Genomic DNA, 19,360 nt, shown 5'->3' with positions numbered 1-19,360 from the left:
TTCCCTATATTACTAAGCTTTAGATAAATAGGCTAATGAGAAATGCTTACCACGATTACAGGTGTGGACTCAACACAGAAGTTGGCTTTAAGAGTGCTGACTTGATGCAGATTCCACTGCATATGAATTTTTTTCTTCTCATTATTTCAGTAAAAGGATTACGCAAAAAGTGTACAAGCTATAACAAACTGATGGTTATAACAAATACTTGGTTAAGCCTACATGCATTATTTCCTTCTTTGTTTGCAACTTATATAATGAATCAGGCTTTACTAGGCCCATTCTAATAGAGACAGCGTCACCCAGCAAACCGGAAAGTACATTAAGTTTGATGACTTACCACTTAGTGGTAAATGATCCCTTTATACATGCTAGTTATCCATAGTGTTCCTAAAACATAAATCTTCAATAAGAACGAGACAAAAAAATTGTTGTGGTTCTGACTTTATTTCATTCAAGCATGAATACTTCATCAAAACAAAATGCATCCAACAAAAAACTCCTTAGCTTTTAACGGAATACAAAAAGAAATAAATGAATAAATACGAAAAAACATCATCTCAGTCAGTTGTCTTTATAAGGTCTCCAAAAAAATCATCTTTTTTTTCTGTTCTACAGTCATATTAAATCATGAGTTTGTGGAAACAAAGAATAATGACAATTCTGTTTCTTAACCATTAGGTATGTAATATGGAGTTTAGTCTTATAATTTGGCACTAAGACATTTCAATTATTAAATTAAGATACGTCAAAACGCGAATAAAGAACATTCCAATTGTGCAACCCTTCTTGACAATTTTAATGATTAATACAGAAAATATAATTTTAAATAGGAATTTTTAAAAAGTTGTGTGTAAAAAACGTGTTTTAAATGCTGTATTCGAGTGATAGAGATCTTTTTGGTTGTTTTTATTTGTTTGGGTTGTTTTTTTGGGCCGGGGGAGTGTTTTGTTTTTTTGTTGTTGTAAAAGATGTAATATGCATCTATGCATCTATTTCAAAACATTTCCTTTCTAGTATTTTGTAGTTATTCTTGTCATTCTAATTCCAATGGCACCAAGCTCTATAACTTCAATGAAAGATGTTTATAAAATAATGATTATTTTTAATTAGCTTGGAAAAATATTTCCACAATTTGAATTGATTAAATTCTAGCCTGAATTCTAAGTTATATTTAATTATTAAAAAGCATCTTTGGTTAGATAAAATCATATATTAATAATCAATAATGCAACATTTATTAAGTGTATTCATCAAAAATCAGTAAAAACTACAAAACTAAAAGTTAAGGACTCGGTTGTCTATTTCGTTTTCAACATGTTTTGATGTAAGTATAATGAAAAGAAAATAATGATAAATACAATTTACAAAGGCTGTCTATTTATGATAAGTTGCACAATTGTCTTTTAGTATTTCTTTGTTATACTTTTGGAGAGGGAGTGCCAAACCCTCACTATCACCACTAATTCAGGCCTTGGGGTTTTCAGAGATTCAATCGTGAGTGTATGATGCAAAGGTCATGAAAATTACTTCTCTTAAAAAGATATTGTCAACAATCAAAGGGAGGCATTTCTTATCTGGCTCCGCAATGGGGATCAAGAGTTTTATCACAATATATAGGAAAAGACCATTTTTAAAAAGTCTAATTATTTTTAGTGCATCATTTTTTTTTAGGTTTAAGCCACTTCTAATTTGATTTTTTCATACCAATAGCGACAACCATCAAATAGTATTATTACTGATTTATCAGCGTTGATAACAGGAAATTTATCTTAGGTAAAAGCAAAAATGTAAAACAATTTTTCATCGTTAAAGTCATATAATCATAATTTTGGCTTCCCATAATTCGTGAAAGACTTTAATAAGATTATGGTAGATTGGAATGATTAAATATCTCCAACTGTCATAGGTCAAGGTAAAAAACACTATTTTGAGTCTCATAACAATAAAAATTAGTTTTCTAAGCACTAGAAACTAGTGATTTTAAAATATATTAACATCCAATTCAAAATACTCACTCACACATACATACATACAAACACACACACACACACACACAAACACACACACACACACACACACACATTATGACTGAACAACATACATGATGTAAGTCTCATCATGTCCTAAACTAAATAATGCCTTCATAATATCAGTAGAAAATTTTTAATTATATTTTCCTCTGATTGTATATAAGGGCTAAAAGGCGCCTGTGACACTGACTCAGGAAAGTCTTATCAGCGCATAATTCAAATACACGGTGTAGGCTCTAAAATGACTCATTAAGTGTCACTTGAACTAGAACTGGAAATCTTCTAGAAAAAATATAAAACAAGTGATTTTCAAATGATTATGATTTTTTTCCCCAACTGTGAGGTCTTTGCTTCATTGGATTTAACACACACACCTGCTTACTGTTTGTCATTGAATTGGTCCGCTTTCAATACGTCATAAGGCCTTATTCTTATTATGTAGTTCATAATATCCCTTATAGTTATAGTGATTTTAAACATTTACCAAAAATAAAAAGGAAGATTCTTTAAATAAGGGAATAAAGTTATGGCTTTCCATCACTTCAATATAATGTTACCACAATCTGTTGTTCTGTAATGCTATTAGTCCTTGAGCTATATTATGATCCTCATGGAGACAGAATTTACTCTGATTTCTTTAGCACTAAACTGACAAAAAAATATCTAGTCACCTATTGGATGGGATGCTGGTCTATTGCAAGGCACTTTCCATCCAGTTTTATAAAGACTCAAATATCCAGTCACTGCTCGTCCTGTAGTATGACACTTGCATTCGGATTGGAAGGTCCTGGGTTTGAGTCCCCCTCTGAGCAGCACATATTTGAGTCCTTGTAGAAGGCTCTTTACTCAGAGTCTCTCATCGTACTCGGGTATAAAACGAGTAGGCTACCTGTCTGTTAATAGTATTGTCTCTATTGGAAAAAAAATGTAATATTGCCTAATACTAATAGGCGTCATATCTCGTCCTACATGTTAAGTGTTGCTGCTGGCTAGGGTTCCATTATAAAGCGCTTTGATTACGTTTACTGAATATTGCGCTATATAAATTAAATGCTCTATTATATTTTTTATATTTTTGTTGTTTTGTTTTTGTTTTTTGGGGGTTTTTTTGTGGGGGGGGGGTCTGGATGAATAAAGGGAATTTTTTAAAATTAGGCATCGGAATTGAACCAGGTCTATTTTTACCCAATATACCCAATTGAGTCATCAGAACCCCTTTTTTCTTTCATCGTCTTGATGTTAAGCATCGACAGTATCAAAATAATTCTAATATATTTTGTGGTAACTCAAACTCAAAATGCTGATTCAAACTATTATACTGTTGACTTGGGATCCCTTCAGTGGATATTGCTCTATATAAAATCTCAGAACTGTTTATTTTGTTTTGTTTAAAACCTATAGAATACCGAAAATCCAAATATTATAATAAAAGTCAGTTTAACTCTATAGTTATTTGTCATGTCATATCTATTACAAAAATAAATACAGCTGGATGAAAAATTAGAGGATCAAAAAGGAATTGTCGATATAAATATAAACTGTGCACTGTATATTTATACTGTGCCACTTCCTAGTAATATGTATCTACTTTCCTCGGTGTTCCCTTTCATAAATAAAATTAACTTCTCTTATTCAACCCATGGAATTGTTTTTCAGTTGAATCTATTTCAAGAAAATATTTGTGTCAACTGTATTGAAACAACACAAAGTGAGCAATAAAGACTAAATTTCCTGTTCAAACGAAGAAAAAAAAACACTTGGACTCAAACCCAGTTCGCTAGTCTGTTCAAATGATTTATACAAGCAACAATAATAAGTAGATAAACAAATGTAGGTAAAATAAATAAATATGGCATATCACAATATGATTGTCTTCTGTTAAGACGGTAACAGGGTCAAGGTAACAACTTACCAAGTCAACATTACTAATGTACAATTGCGTCAACAGACTATAATGTTAAAATGGAAAATGCTTTTAAAAAAATTTTAAATCAACAAATCATCAACATCTGAAATAAATAAAGTTTATGTAAATATCTAAATACATAGAGATTTTAAATAAATATGCATATTTATATAGGTCATATCATCAAGCTCAATGTGCTTATCAATTTCGCCAGTATGCCATATAGAACCAAATTTCTATTTCATACTCCACGAGTAACCTGTCGACTATTCTTTGGTTCCTGAATTCTTTCAATGGTTGTCATTTCAATTGTTATGGACTCACTCATACTCAAACAAATTTGAACGTCAAAGGATGAATGCATACGTAAATACTAGAACTTGCTTGTTAAATTTCAACCACTTTTGTGCTTATTGTGTGGAGATATAAAACAAAATCCCATATTGTGTCTTGAAATTTTTTATCAATGAAATTAAATTTCACTTTTTTTTTTGCCTAGCAACACAGGTTCGGACAAACATTATTTCTCAAAAGTTTTTTTTTCTTTTTCCATATTGCTATATCAGTTTGAGGAATGATATCTCAGATCAAAAATTATATTTTCATATTCTGCCAAGTCGCATCATTACAATGTCGGGATATATATGTGTGTATATATATATATATATATATATATATATATATATATTTATATATATATATATAATAAACATTTTAAAGATAATTAAGATAGTTTGACTTCTACAACGTTGTTATCGAGCGTTGCTCTCATAAAGTTTGATTCTTAGCGGATCATTGTGCATTAACAGTATACTAGTGTTCATGCAATGTTTTTACATGAAACATAACTTCCTCTTTAATTTGACAAAGACAAGATATATATATATAAAAATAATTTCTTTGAAATGCAAAATCCAATGTAGTCGTCATTATTAAAATTATTTAAAGCTGTCAACAGGTAAAAATGTCATCACACTTCCGCCTCAAGCTCAAACCTAAAAGAAGTTAGTTATCTACATTGAATTCTTTGGTTTTCTTTATGTAAAAAAAAAAAATAAATAAATAAAAAAACATTTCACTTGACAGTTCTTATAAAAACTTCAATAGTTTTCCCTTTCTTTTTTTTTTTTTTTTTTGTATTGAAAGTCAAAATAATATTATATATATATATATATATATATATATATATATATATATATATATATATATATATATATATATATATACTCTGCAAGTTAAATAAATAATACCCATAACAATCCACCATCTACATGAATAAACCCTTTCTCTATCCTGATACATGATTGAGATAACAAAGCTTTTGGTCCTGTTCAATAATCTGTAACACAACATAATGTGAATTCAAAGCGAATAATAATATGCAGCACAATTTTAACTCCATACATGGAGACAATGGGACAGCTAACCAAACAAAATCAGAATTGTCGAAAATATAATAGGGATGAGCTCTAGTGAATTGGGCAATATTACGAAATTGGTAACCGTCATTTAAACACACACAAAAAAAAACCATACTATTTTTCAGAATAAATCATTTTCCTGAGACGGATGAAAGTTGATATAGCTGTAAATGGTGACTAAAAAGATAAAATAATGCTAGCTAGATTCCCTATCCATTTTTAAATTTGCTACTTTAATGAAATCCGTCTATTACAACTAAAAGCGTACCACATCCCTTGTTATGTTGATCAAACCATTCCTGTCCGCTCACACTCTGACATTTTTACTGGTTATATTATTTTATAAAGAAATGAGGTTTACATGCAATTTTAGCCTATTTCTAGCTGGCTATTTGTGGATCAATCAATTATCGAATTTATAAGGACGACAAGAAAAAGGAATGCTACTACATATACAACATTCAACAGATCTGTAATATTTCTCAGCGCAGCCATTGGGTGAAAATACAATTACACACAAAACGAGAAGGTGAAAAGAATGGGCTGTATTGTTTACTTGTTTGTTGATAAGAATTTTACATCTCTAGAAGTTAATCACTTTTAGGTCATATTTCGTATTTTGAAAATGGTGGGATAATTCAATGATTATCAATTAAGAGATAATTGGGATTTTGACTTGTGGTTTCAGGATTTTTAAATTCAAGGAGTGAGAACTTGACAGGCACGGGTTGGATTTTATTTAGTTCAACTGCATCTTCATTATTTCTGATAGAATACTAATAATAATTTGTTATCGCACATAAAGCCCAGAAATCTAATAGCATCTGAGTAAACACTTAACCATAAATAAACAATGGTAAATATAAATGAATATTTATGTACAACATTGCAGAAGTAACAAATCATGCATATAAATTATGATAACTAGAAAAAGCGTTAAAATAGTAAACAATCAAATGCGACTACCAATCTTAACACTTTTAACAAGTAGCAAAGATGGAAAAAAAAAAAAGAAAAAAATCAGATAAGATTATGAATCATCACAGGCTATAAAGTGTAGTATTAATAAGACCTCAGGTTGTAAATCTCTTACAGATTAAAACAAGAAAAATCTATACTGGCAAAAAATCTATTTAGCAGTTATTTAATGATGACGCCAATTTATTTATTTTTTTCAAACAAGCTAGACAAGATGTCAGGTTAAGTAAAATGAACCCCACCTATAAAGGGATATGCATAAAAAAAACAACACACACCCATCTGTTATTTCTAAGAAACGAATGATGTCAGTTAGAAAAGATGAATCCATCAACAGATTCATATTTGTGAAGAATCATCGATGAAGTATTGATGAAAACAAAGAAGTTATAAATTAGGAGCCAAAACATATAAGAAATTGGGGAAAAAAATGCGAGTAGAAAAAATAGATATTATAAATAAAGTATAGTGCTGTATCATTCCTATTTACTGCACCTCTTGAGATTTTCTCACATCACATATTTTTGTTGGCTACTAACAAAAATATTTTTTAACGGCCTGCCAAAAGCAGGAATGAATAAAACAAATTGGGGATTTATTGGTAAGTGTGTAGTGAGGATGGTGTCTAACATTTGCATAGAACACCAGTTTGCTCAATGTGAGCTCCTCTCTTTTTTGTTGTTGTTGTTATTAATAATCATTTATTTAAAAAATGGGCAGTATTTCCTTCAAACACTGTGCAATTGATAGGGATTATATATAGCAATTTCTATAGACCTGAAAGCAACAAAGCCAAGCTTATGCAAAAGTAACCACAGCGTACTAACTAAAATGGGAAAGGATTACACAATGGATTCAGGGATAAGACATGATAGGATTTTAAAATAGAGAACAATAAATACTTGCTCATCGCTTAGGCCAACATAAAATAATCTGAAAAGGAGGCAGGACAATATGTGCATCGTTGTGTTAAACTCAAGGCAAAATGAAGCAATGATGGCACGATGATGGTAGTAATAACAACATACAGGAGATTTTAAAAATATATAAAATGTAAACTTTTGGTGAGAATAGCATGACATTATAAGCATTAAAGTTACAGCACCATTGCAGATATAATAATGTAACAGGTGATAGGTTTTCATAAAACAATATCTATTAATTGTGAAAAAAAAATATCATAGAGAGCACAGCTCACTTTGGCGTCAAAGACACTAGATTCAAATCGAATTTTCAGTCTTTGATTCACGGCAAACTATAAAATTGGCCGAGCGTACTGACTTTGAACCAATTACGACTTGATTTAAAATCCTAAAATGGAATACAGGTTTCCTTTTTGCTGGATTTGTTATCTCAAGACTCGTCTCCTTTTCTTATAATCTTTGACAAAGTTTTTAGAAAAGCTTTGCCCTGGAGAATACAACCAAACATAAATAAATAAATAAAATTCTCGATAAACACTGATTTAAATAAATGACTGGTCTAAGCTTATTAGCAAAAATACAAATCTGTATGGTTACTGGAAACTGTTACGCAGCATTGGAGCATTATTATTAGTATTATTATTAGAAGCAGTAATGTGCTTTAATTGAGCTAAGTCATTGAGTTTAGTTTTTACATTGAGCAAGGAGGTGATTTTTGGCTGTAATGGCCTTCTCTGTTGAAATATATTAAGAGAGGTTGGGATATCCATCCAATGCAATTTTAATATCTTTTCTGAGCCAGTTGATAGAGGTCGCTTGTGACTGGCAGGTCTTTTAATATCAGTTGTTACACATGGTGTATTTTGCTGTTGAATGAGATCATTTTGAATGGCTGGGTGGAACATATATTCAGCAGTTTCATCTTCTTTCCTCAAATAAGGCTTTGTTAAACTTGCATTCTGAGCACTGGATTGATGAAAAGCTTGTTCACTACACTCTGAATGCTCAACATTACACGGATTCTCAAAACGGTTTACTAGCAGTGGTGGTGATTGAGACGGTGATGGTAATGGTACTATTTCATAGTCATTTGTGATTTCAGTCGGTGATGTCTTAGGACCGTTTAATGATACTCGTTTCGTTATGCTCGGCATGATGTTATTATTATTATTGTCATCCATTTTTGGATATTTTTTCTCCAGCATAGAATCATAACTTGACAGGTCGGCCACAGGCGTATGTAAAATTTGTCTTCTACTTTGATGCTGAATTTTGTTTGTCCCATTTTTATTTCTATGCAGTAAACCTGGTCGAGAATGGGCACGAGAGTTGTTTCTGATTTTAACTTTATTCATGTTAGTCTTGATTTCATCATGTGGATCATCTATAATGTCTTTCTGAAAAGGTATTGATTGTAAATCATTACAATAAAATCCTTCAGTCGGAGTTGTCCGGCATGACGTGTCATCCCCACTAGGACACAGCGTGCATGTCACTGTTTCTGGACAAACTTCATGATCACACTTGTTAAAGTCATTGACATTTGACTCATCAACTAACAAGGTTTTATCTACTGGGTTCTCACAACTTTTACATCCATCAAAATCTCTCGCACTATTCGGCAATGATTCAGATTTTTTGAGAATACGAGGAAGGGCCATATCTTTATCTGGACCATGAGCTTTCACTTTAATGGGACAATCTGCTGTGTTGGACCATTGGTGATTCTTGACAATATTTTGCAGTTTTTCTAACTGCATATTGAGTAAATTGTCTTTGACTGATAGAGAGCCTGTCAATTCTCTAACGTCTCTAAGACTTTCAGACTCAACATAAACCATTCTTTCTATTTCCGTCACTTGCTTGTTGTGTAAATGCATATTTACAAAAGGGTGAGAGCAAGAAAAACTTTTAACCTCCTCTGCATTGCCGTCATCTTCATTATTTTTCTTATTATTCAACATACTTTTGGTTTTGCCCTTATCACTAAATCCTAAATTCTTTGGTACTGATGATGGTTTAGGCCTCACCTTCTTTCCTTTATGATTAGTTTTTCCTCTCTTTTTCGCTTCCAAATGCTTTACGTAAACATCTGGTGGTCCTTTCTGTGGGTGAAATCCATCCAGTCCATTTAGAGTCAATATTTTGCGCAGGCTTTTTTTGTAAGCAGTTATATTCTTCATGAAAGTGGGATACTGCACAACGTCTTTTCTGACGACCCGCTTAATCCTGTCCAGTTCATCGTAGCAAATTTTACCCATCATCATAAGCTGAAAGTCAATATCCTCCATTCTGCGCAGTATACTGACTGCACCTGAAAATATATAAATAGTTTAAATCAAATTATACATAGCTTATCATCCCCTCTAATCACACAAACCCTCATAGGCAAACAGTAAAGAGCAATCAAGTCAATGTGCTGGGTTTTTTAGCACTACTTGAAATACAAAACTTTAATTTAAAGAAGACATACAAAAAATACAATTTGAAAGAAAAGTCATGTCCATCCTTCCCCTGTGTTCTGATAACGCTAATAATTGTTTAATTATCAGGAGAGACAGTCAAACACATAAAAATTAATTTGTAAAAAGTTTCCAAATTTTTGTTACTTTTGCGCGTTTTTAGCTACTTGTTATAAAAATTGTATTACCACCATCACTTTTTAAAAAATCAATATGTATTGTTTAAATGTATTAAAAAGAGATAAATAATCAAATGACAATATTTTAAAAAACCTTAATAGTCATAAAAACATTAGATGTGTAAAGGTTTTTTCTCAATATATGCATGATGCTGGTTTACATACCTCTAAGCACCTAAAAAATTAAGCGCACATGTGCGGTTAGGCATAATATATTATTCAATACAATATGACCTTTTTCTTTGATTATTTTTTAAAAATTTACTCTAATTCATTGACATTATTGCCCCCCTCTCCTCCTCCCCACCCCACCCCCCTTCCAAAAAAAACAAACAGACAAAACAAAACCAAAAAAAACACACAATTTTCAAACATTTTCATTTAATATCTTTTTATCCTGTATCTGCAGAGGGAGAGCATCTGCATACAACAATTATTTTACCCGCCTTTCTATCCTATCAGAAGTGATTGGCTATCTAGGTGATCCTATTGATCTGTCATAAAGTACTTATGGATGTACTGGTATCTTATTCAAAGGTTAATATGAAGCAACTGGTACAATCTTTTCAGGCTCGAGAAAATGATCATCTCTGGTTCCACGGGTCCGGTGGATAATTCAAAAGAACTTCTCCGTTGTTTAAAAACATTTCTTACCTTCAAAATAGCATTGGTCATTTCCAAAGCCTCCAAGGTCATTTGGGTTGGGCAGTCCTCTTTTTACGCGCATGGCTTGTTTCCATCTGTAATCTGGGTTGGATGTGAAACGACCCAGGTGGTCAAACAGTTCCTTGAAGGTCATTTCTGCTGACTTACAGGCAATATCTAGATAGAAAAATTTAAATCATAATAAATAGAAAATTTATCATGCACTTATGCATTCGCAATGCCTCCCCCACAGAGGCAAAGTGGAGTTAAAATTTCTGTTTCCTACACTACACAATCATCTGTGAGGCAACATTGTTGTACAAGCATTCTTACAATATACATCACTGCTTAAAGCTGGATACTCATTCACACCTAATTTGAGTGGGATTATAATAAGTGCTCTACCAAAGACCACAATGATAACTAGGATCAGAGTTTGCCATCATTTTCTCTTATCTGGTCACTAACGAGGTGACAGTCATCGATGCTCCTGAATTATAAAAGCATAATGATTTCTAGTTGATGGTTCCCTTAGCTCGAGAGAGCTTAAGTCAATGGTTTGTTAGGTCTGGGGGAAAGAGCTTTATGAAAGATTAGCACCTAATCCAAAAGGTAGAAAGCAATTTTTACCACGGTTTGACACCACGGGGATAGAGATCAACTCTCGACCTAAAGGAAAAGCTCTTTGATTCCATCTGTTATAACAAGAAAAACTATTTATCAATGCATTTTCCACTCTTCATTACATCGTTCTACATAATTTGTATAAACTTTCCAAAAGGATATATAACCGAAATAATTTGCTTGACATATAAAATCACTTGAGAGTAAAATGGAAATATAATTATTTTTTTTTAAACAGGTAAACAGTGAGGCATTAAACGACATAAATAAAATAAATAACAACCAATATCAAATTTATAAATTGTTTTTCTAAAAATCTAAAAACCTTACACCAATTATATTCTGGATAAAACAACTCGCAAGTATCGCGATGAACCAGATCAGATAATTAAATTCAAATTTTAAATAATTTCATTTTATTAAAATTTACATTTCTTTCTATAATCTACCACATTCCTCCCACCAAATCCAAGCATCAGTAACACACTTTATAGTCACCTGGAACAACTACAAAAGACATCTAACTTCTACGTCATGGCACAAGACTGACGGGCTAGAGCTCAGGTGGTCGCTGGTTCGGATAAGTAAGTAAGTAAGTTTCTATAATCTACGAATATTACAAGTGAAACTGCTAATAACTCAAATCTCATTATTCCAGATATTTTTATTTAAACCTTTTCTGGTTAACACCTGATGGTACCATCTTGAGCATAGCAATGCTTTGATATTTCTCCAAGCAGGTCGTTTGTAATTACAAGTCGCATGTTAGGCACCAACATTTGTACATGTACTTTTCAAATATTAGTCATTGCCTAAAGCTATATATTTAATGATAACTTACTCCGGGATTCAAAATAAAATCTTTTTAAGGAGCATGGGAAAGTAAGTGAAATTGATCAAACCAAACATAAGCAGACGTACAGTAACCCATTGCAGCACCCCACAGGTATCGTATTCGGCCTCTCAGAACTGTATGGATTGCAGCCAGACCTTCTTCTGTGCACTGACCCTCAAATGTGCCAAGTTTCCTCAAGCCAAATCGTTCACGGTCTGCATACCAAGGTTGAAAGCCATCATTAAAACTTCTATACTGTGGACCAATTAAGGAAAATTTGAGAGCTAAGTTTACTAAAAAGAAAAAAGAAAATAATAAAAATAAAAAAGCCTTTAGGTCACATGATGCTATTAGTATTAGCAGTATTCATATACAGCATACAAAGGTAAATAAATCTTTACTAATCTATAACATGAATAATCTTTATAATATACTAAGCTTTGCTTGTCAAAACATCTACCTAATCAAAATTAACAGGAAAATAATAATGAAAATATAGCACTTGTATAGCGCATAACCATGCATAGGTCATATAAAACTCATAAAGTTCATACAAAAGACCTTCTTACATCTGCTTTTTAAAAAAAATAAAGAAAAACAATACCACCCCCCCCCCCCAAAAAAAAAAATAAATTACAAAAAACAAAAACAAAACAAAAAACCCCAAAGATTTGCATTTCTAATCGCCAATGCTTTTTTTCTGAATAGCAATTATCACCAGTATGTTATATCATTGGACCGAACTTAATACAAAGAAACCCGCAAAGTCAGTGGATTGCATTGACTTAATAATAGAATGACCTTTAGAAAATTACTATAAAATTTAAGTAAACTTACTTCATTCAAAATATGTTATCAAAATACTTTTTAAAAAGTCAACTTTGAATAAGTCCATTTACCCAGATTTACCCCAATTTCAAAAGCATTAAGTGGACAATAGCAATTGCTTGCTAGCCTTTGTATAGGATGCTAGTCTATCACAAAGTACTTTCCACCATATCTAACTGACGCTACCCAACCAAAGCTAAATATCTTGATTGCACTCAGGATCAATAACGGTCCTTTTGCTTGTGAAGACAATGCTCTCAAAACTAAACTATCGGGGTTGCCTAACTTTGAATAAGACTAAAAATATAAACCTTGAGAGAGTTTTAAGATTATAAGAAATCTGAATATTGCATCATAGTTAAGAATAAAATAAATCTCAACCCAGTGCCAGTGTTATATCAACTAGACACATGTTAAAGATAAAGGATACAAAATGAGTGCCAATCTCATGGTCCATGAGGCATCGAATTCCACTCTCCCGCATGTATGGATTTTCATCAGAGCCATTCAGCCACAGGGAATACTTTCGCAGCTCAGGCCGGTTTGAATTCACATTTGGGCCACTCCATACCATTTTGGCACTACAATCAAAACATTAAAAATCATTAAAGCAAATGTGCATATCATAGTGAAAATTTCAATTGATCACAAGTTTACAGCATTTACAAATTATCATTCATTTCCCAAGCACTAGTTCTTTTCAGTGCAGTTCACTTGCAAGGTTTCCGTATTGTATCAGTGCACTTACAATATCAGTGACTACCTATGGCCATGTACTCATTCAAAACTGGATTAAGTGACCATCATACATTGATATAAGCTCCCATAATAAACGTCATGATAGCATTATAATCATCTTTGTTATCAGCAATTTTTGGAAAATCATAAAATTATGGAAACATTTTAGGCAGTTAATGATAAATCCCAAAGATAACAAAATGATGTATAATGAAGAAGGTGGTTGTAAATAACTAACCTGCATGTCAAATTCCCACACCAATTGATTTTCAACGACTCTGGAACATTGTTTTCTGCTATATACTTAAGTAATATGGGTGTTGCTTCATCCTTTGTGATACGAGGACCAAAAGCGTGCTCCAAGTAAAATTCTCCATTCCCATAGGTATCTCGTACTTTTTCAAGAATGTACTGAGCCTCCCCAAACAACTCAAATCGAATGTTGTTTTTTGTTTTCAATGCAAGTTGTTCAACCTGTTGAAAAAAAAAATACTTGTAAATCAAGAGCTGGAAAGGAAGACTATCAATCTGTTTTTGCAATTTTTTATTGTTTGTTTGTTTGTTTTTGTATTTGTTTTTTTAATATTTTTTTTTTGGGGGGGGGGGGGGGGGGGTTGTTTTCTTCTTTGTTTTTCATATTGACTTCTTTATATTCAACAATTATACTACCCATTTCCACTGGGGGAAAAATGTCCATAAAAATATTGAATTCTTTCATGTGAGTTAGGCAAGTATACATCATTCATAGTGACTCTGAATCTTTAAGCCTCTAAATAAATTTATAGAGTTGCTATTTAGACTCCATTGAAGTTCAAGTTGCATCACTATTATAGCGCTTAATTGTGTGTGTGTGGTTCGACAAATGGATGATGCCAAGTCTGCAAAGATAGATCATCATCAAGCCCTACTGCAACCTCCTCGTGGTGTCGAACGGTAACAGGTCAAGCTGGCTAACTGCAGTGGGCGACAAGAATAGGCAATGGCAAACCATTCTTGTAACTTTCCGAGTTAACTGCATGAATAAGTCCAAAAAGTTAAACGGTGACAGCGTAAAGGGGAGCACGTTTTCACGGAAGACTGCTGCCTCGCTCGGTTGGGAGCGTGATGTTCGTCAGGTCACACCAAACCGTCAGCCAGTTACTAGGCGAAATAAATTTAACAAATGTGACAAAACCAAAATTGGGACATGGAATGTCAGGACCTGTGCCCAAAAAGGAAAACTAAACAACATTCTAAAAGAAATGAAACGGCTCAAAATAAATATTCTTGGCCTGGCAGAGATGAGATGGAAAGAGCAGGGAACCATGTCAAAACAAGAAAACAACACGACATATAAGATCATATGGAGTGGTGGAACCTCTTTCCAAAAAGAAGTAGGGATGATCTTAGACCAACAATCAACCAAATTTTACAAAGGGCACGTAGCAATTTCAGACAGAGTTTTGCTGGTTAAGCTAAGAGGACCTGTAGTTGACACCAATATTATTCAAGTTTATGCACCAACAGAAGAGGCGACAGATGCAGATATGACAGAGTTTTACCATTCACTAGACAAAGCAAAACGAATGTGTAAATCACAAGAAGTCCTTATGGTAATGGGGGACCTAAATGCTAAGATTGGCAGAGGCAGAGATGGTGACATAATCGGACCACATGGACTCGGAGACAGAAATGAACGAGGAAACATCTGGGCAGATTGGTGTAAAACAAATAAATTAATGATTTCAAACACCTGGTTTCAACAACACCCAAGAAGAACCTGGACATGGCAATCACCAGGGGACAGAGCAAGGAACCAGATAGACTTTATAGCAGTTTCATCAAGATTCAGAAATGGCATATTAAATTGCAAAACCTACCCAGGCGCCGATGTAGACAGTGACCATGTCCCAGTTGTTTGTACAGTAAGGATAAAGTTTAAAGCTATTCAGAGAACAGCTGGTAGAATAAAGAGGGATTACAGGTTATGCAAAGACAATGACATACAAACAAAAATGAGAGAAGAATTTGAAAGTGCACTCAGGATACAAAGCCAAAGTGAACCTGATAACGAAAAATGTGAAAAACAATTTGATATATTCCAAAAGTGTGTCAAAGCAACTGCAGAAAAGCATTTACCAGTAGCTCAAATAAACAGCAAAAAGGAATGGATGACAAATGAAATTCTAAACCTATTTGAAGAAAGACGAAAATGCAACAGAGGGTCTGCAGAATACCAAACATTGAACAACCACATTAAATCCAAATGCATCGAGGCTCACGAGAACTATCTAGACTGGAAATGCTGCAAAATTGAAAGAGAATACAAACCCAACCCCCAACAAGCTCACCGAAGAATAAAAGAACTATCAGGGAAAAGGAAAAGCAAAGCAGCAGGAAGTTGTATCCAGAACAAACAAGGTGAACTGCTATTTGAAGAACAACATATAGAAAGCCGATGGGTAGAATACATAGGCGAACTGTACAATGATCCAAATAGAAATGAACCACCACTGAAATTCAAAGAACCATTAAGCAGACCAAACATCACCAAAAGTGAAATTGAACATGCCATGGAACGAATGAAGGATGGTAAAGCAACAGGCCCTGATGAAATATCTGTAGAGGTATTAAAAAGCCTAGGAGATCTAGCAATTGATGAACTTCACATATTATTCAACAATATATACAACACTGGGAAAATTCCAGAAGATCTCTGTAACTCTATTTTCATAGCAATACCAAAGAAAGCAGGTGCAGTCAGATGCGAAAATTTTAGAACTATAAGTTTAATAAGCCACATCAACAAAATACTGTTGCGTATAATGCTCAACAGGCTAAGGAATAAGATTAACCCGAAATCGCAGAAGAACAATATGGATTCCAACCTGACAGAGGGACAAGGAACGCAATATACATCCTCCGTGTTTTAAGTGAAAGAGCTATACAGGTTCAGACCCCACTATACCTCTGTTTTGTCGACTACAAAAAAGCTTTAGATAGAGTACGCCAAAAAGAAATACTAAAACAACTGCACTCCATTGGCGCTGATGAGAAAGACCTCAGACTCATGCAAACATTATACTACACCCAACAGGCATCTATCAAAATCGGAAACTCTACAGGAAATTCCATTCCTATTAAGAAAGGAGTCCGTCAAGGGTGTGTTGCCTCACCAGATCTGTTTAATCTATACCAAGAAACAATCATGAGGGGCATAACTAATATGGAGGGAATACAAGTAGGAGGTCACAACATCAATAATATAAGATATGCAGACGATACGGTACTCGTTGCAACATCAGAAATCCAACTTCAAAAGCTTGTTGACAAAGTGGTAGTAGATAGTGAAGCCAAGGGAATGAAAGTGAATATCACCAAAACGGAATGCATGGTAATACAGAAAAACCCCAAAACAACAACACGTGCAATATAACGATTCACGGTGAGCAACTTACCAACGTAGAAAGTTTTAAATACCTGGGTTCAATAGTGACAACAGATGGAAGATGTAACCGAGACATACGAGCAAGAATAACTCAAGCCAAACAGGCCTTTATGGACCTTGGAAACATTTTGAAAAACAAACAGATGTCGTTCGGGATTAGATTCCGAGTCTTGAAGTGCTACATGTGGCCAATCTTGTTATACGGATGCGAAAGCTGGACTACAAATGCAGAAACACAAAAGAACATTGAAGCTTTTGAAATGTGGTGTTTGAGAAGGATGCAGAGAATATCGTATACTGCACACAAAACGAAAGAAGAAGTGCTAAAACAAACATATCAACAAAGGAAACTAATGCCCTTAATAGCGGATCGACAACTATCCTTTTTCGGACACATAGTAAGGAAAGATAAGAATGTATACCTGGCAAGTTGTGGAAAAATACCTGGTAAACGTGCCCGGGGGAGACAAAGAAAAACACTCATAGACCAACTGAAGGGCTTCACCAACCTAACAATCCAAGAGCTGTTTGAAAAAGCAAGAGACAGGGAGGAATGGAGAGAGATAATTCATGCAGTATCTGAAGCCTGGACCAGGCATGGAACCTAGAAGAAGTGTGTGTGTGTGTGTGTGTGTGTGTGTGTGTGTGTGTGTGTGTGAAATCAGTATGATACAAACACTGGCAGTTTCTCTATCTCTTAAACTGCCTCTTAACTATCATATCTCATTTTTTCTAAAAACTTATATTATAACTTTTAATCAAATAATGAATGGAACATCCTGCCTGTTTGTAATTACTCAAGGACCATGACTATTTGTCACCCTGTAATTATTAAAGGAAATTGCTTAGTCTCTTGAAAAGAAATGTGGTTACCAAGCTTGACCCCGATCATCCATTGTCCTCCATATAAAACAACTATGGGCCAGACCAGCACAACTATCCAACACACTGAGATCCTACTCGGGTATAAAGTAAATATATTTCAGCTTTATCATTACATGAGGGGACTCAACGCAAATAAAACAAAATGCTCACTAATAAACCAAAAATAAATACAGATGAGATATTAAAGTGTCATTGTTTGTATGGATATTTGAAAAAAAAAACAGTATAAAGGAAATAATTTATCCCCGATTGTAAGCCTGTGGTATTCAAAAGTAAGAGTTTTCGATTGGTGCTGCCTAAATCTATCAGCTACCAACCACTCCTGGATACATTTGCAGGTTTGAGTAGGCACTCCACCTATAAAGGGTTGAAAATGGCGTGAACTGTGAAAGTAGCCATGCATCATAAAAAACATGAAACAATATTTTTGCCAAATGCATTTGTATTTATACAAGATGTCTTACTTTTGATCTGTCCTTTATATGAAACTTTGGCGTTTTGCCATTTTTCAAGAATTTTTCCTTTTCCTCTGCCAAGTTTGTTGGCATACATGATGCTTGTGTTTTAAGCAGAGTTTCTTGTACTTGAAATGTTGCCGCCTCATATTTCTTTACAGGAAGCACTCTTTTCTTTGTCATGTTTTTCTACTCCAAATATTGTCTGTGAAGAAATGTAATATCGATAGGTGAATCGAAATTTAAATATAGACAAAAGGGATAACTGATTGCGTTAATTTAAAATATAGTAACAAGCACAATTCATAAATGGGAAGTGGCTCATACGTTGTTCTGATTCATTTCAATTGCATTGGTTAAACACATTGAGTTGTTACAAGTAATAAGTATATTATTTGTACATCGACAAAGATTCAAACATGTTAAGCCTACTATTACCCATTAAATTCATGTTATCTGGTATTATTAAAAACGTCAAAAATTATTTTTCCAGGCCAAGGAGTACACTAACCAACTGGTTAAAGTTAAAGTTAAGGTTAAAGTTAAAGTGTTTAAAAAAGGCAGATACCGACGTTCATGCAGATCTGATAACCGTTGTTGTGGTGGAGAATATTATGCTTTGGGTTGAGAGTGTTCCCATTACGACAATGAGCCTTTAACAATTTCAGTTATCAGACCTGCAAATTAAATCAGTGCATGTCGGCAGATACTATCTTGTCTAGATACCTAACTGTAACTGTAACTCCGCAATCTAGAATAGTAATGACTAGGGTGAAATGATAGATTCTTACTGAGAACTGATAGTCGCTGTCATCATCACACCACTAGAAATTATTTCCAGTTGTGCTTTGGAAACAATTTCAAATAGATAAAACTACAGATCTGTTGTATTGAAAACAAAGCTCAGTGGTTTTGCACGGTTGGGTGTGAACCCTCAAGTTCACTCAGTGCGATGAATTTTGTAATCAACCATTTTTAAACAACGTTGCTAGGAAAATTGCTAAAAGTTGTATCGGATAAG

At 33.6% G+C, this 19,360-nt stretch overlaps 1 protein-coding gene across 1 annotated transcript; it reads right to left on the bottom strand.

The window, feature by feature from the left end:
- Window positions 1-7,770: 7,770 nt before the first annotated feature.
- LOC144967866 (uncharacterized) lies at window positions 7,771-19,320 on the bottom strand. Its single transcript, XM_078905595.1, has 7 exons — window positions 19,131-19,320; window positions 18,349-18,544; window positions 13,811-14,046; window positions 13,265-13,415; window positions 12,093-12,261; window positions 10,557-10,724; window positions 7,771-9,575 (listed from the first exon to the last, which is right to left on the bottom strand). Exons 2-7 carry the CDS (start codon window positions 18,520-18,522, stop codon window positions 7,855-7,857), a joined length of 2,619 nt encoding a protein of 872 aa, XP_078761721.1. The 5' UTR covers window positions 18,523-18,544; window positions 19,131-19,320; the 3' UTR covers window positions 7,771-7,854.
- Window positions 19,321-19,360: the final 40 nt, after the last annotated feature.

Source organism: Berghia stephanieae, chromosome 3, assembly GCF_034508935.2.
Source record: "Berghia stephanieae isolate SIO BIC M18660-M18661 chromosome 3, UCSD_Bste_1.3, whole genome shotgun sequence".
Classification (NCBI taxonomy): domain Eukaryota; kingdom Metazoa; phylum Mollusca; class Gastropoda; order Nudibranchia; family Aeolidiidae; genus Berghia; species Berghia stephanieae.
Note: the sequence above shows the minus strand (reverse complement) of the source record. Positions and strands in the feature narration are given on the sequence as shown.

Bases quoted from the DNA above. Each gene is read 5' to 3' on its own strand.
- LOC144967866 (XM_078905595.1), bottom strand. From the start codon at position 18,522: ATGACAAAGAAAAGAGTGCTTCCTGTAAAGAAATATGAGGCGGCAACA. The intron at 14,047-18,348 runs GTAAGACATCTT...TTTTTTCAACAG, and splicing joins ATATAAAGGACAGATCAAAA to GTTGAACAACTTGCATTGAA. The intron at 10,725-12,092 runs GTACGTCTGCTT...TTTTCTATCTAG, and splicing joins GGGTGCTGCAATGGGTTACT to ATATTGCCTGTAAGTCAGCA.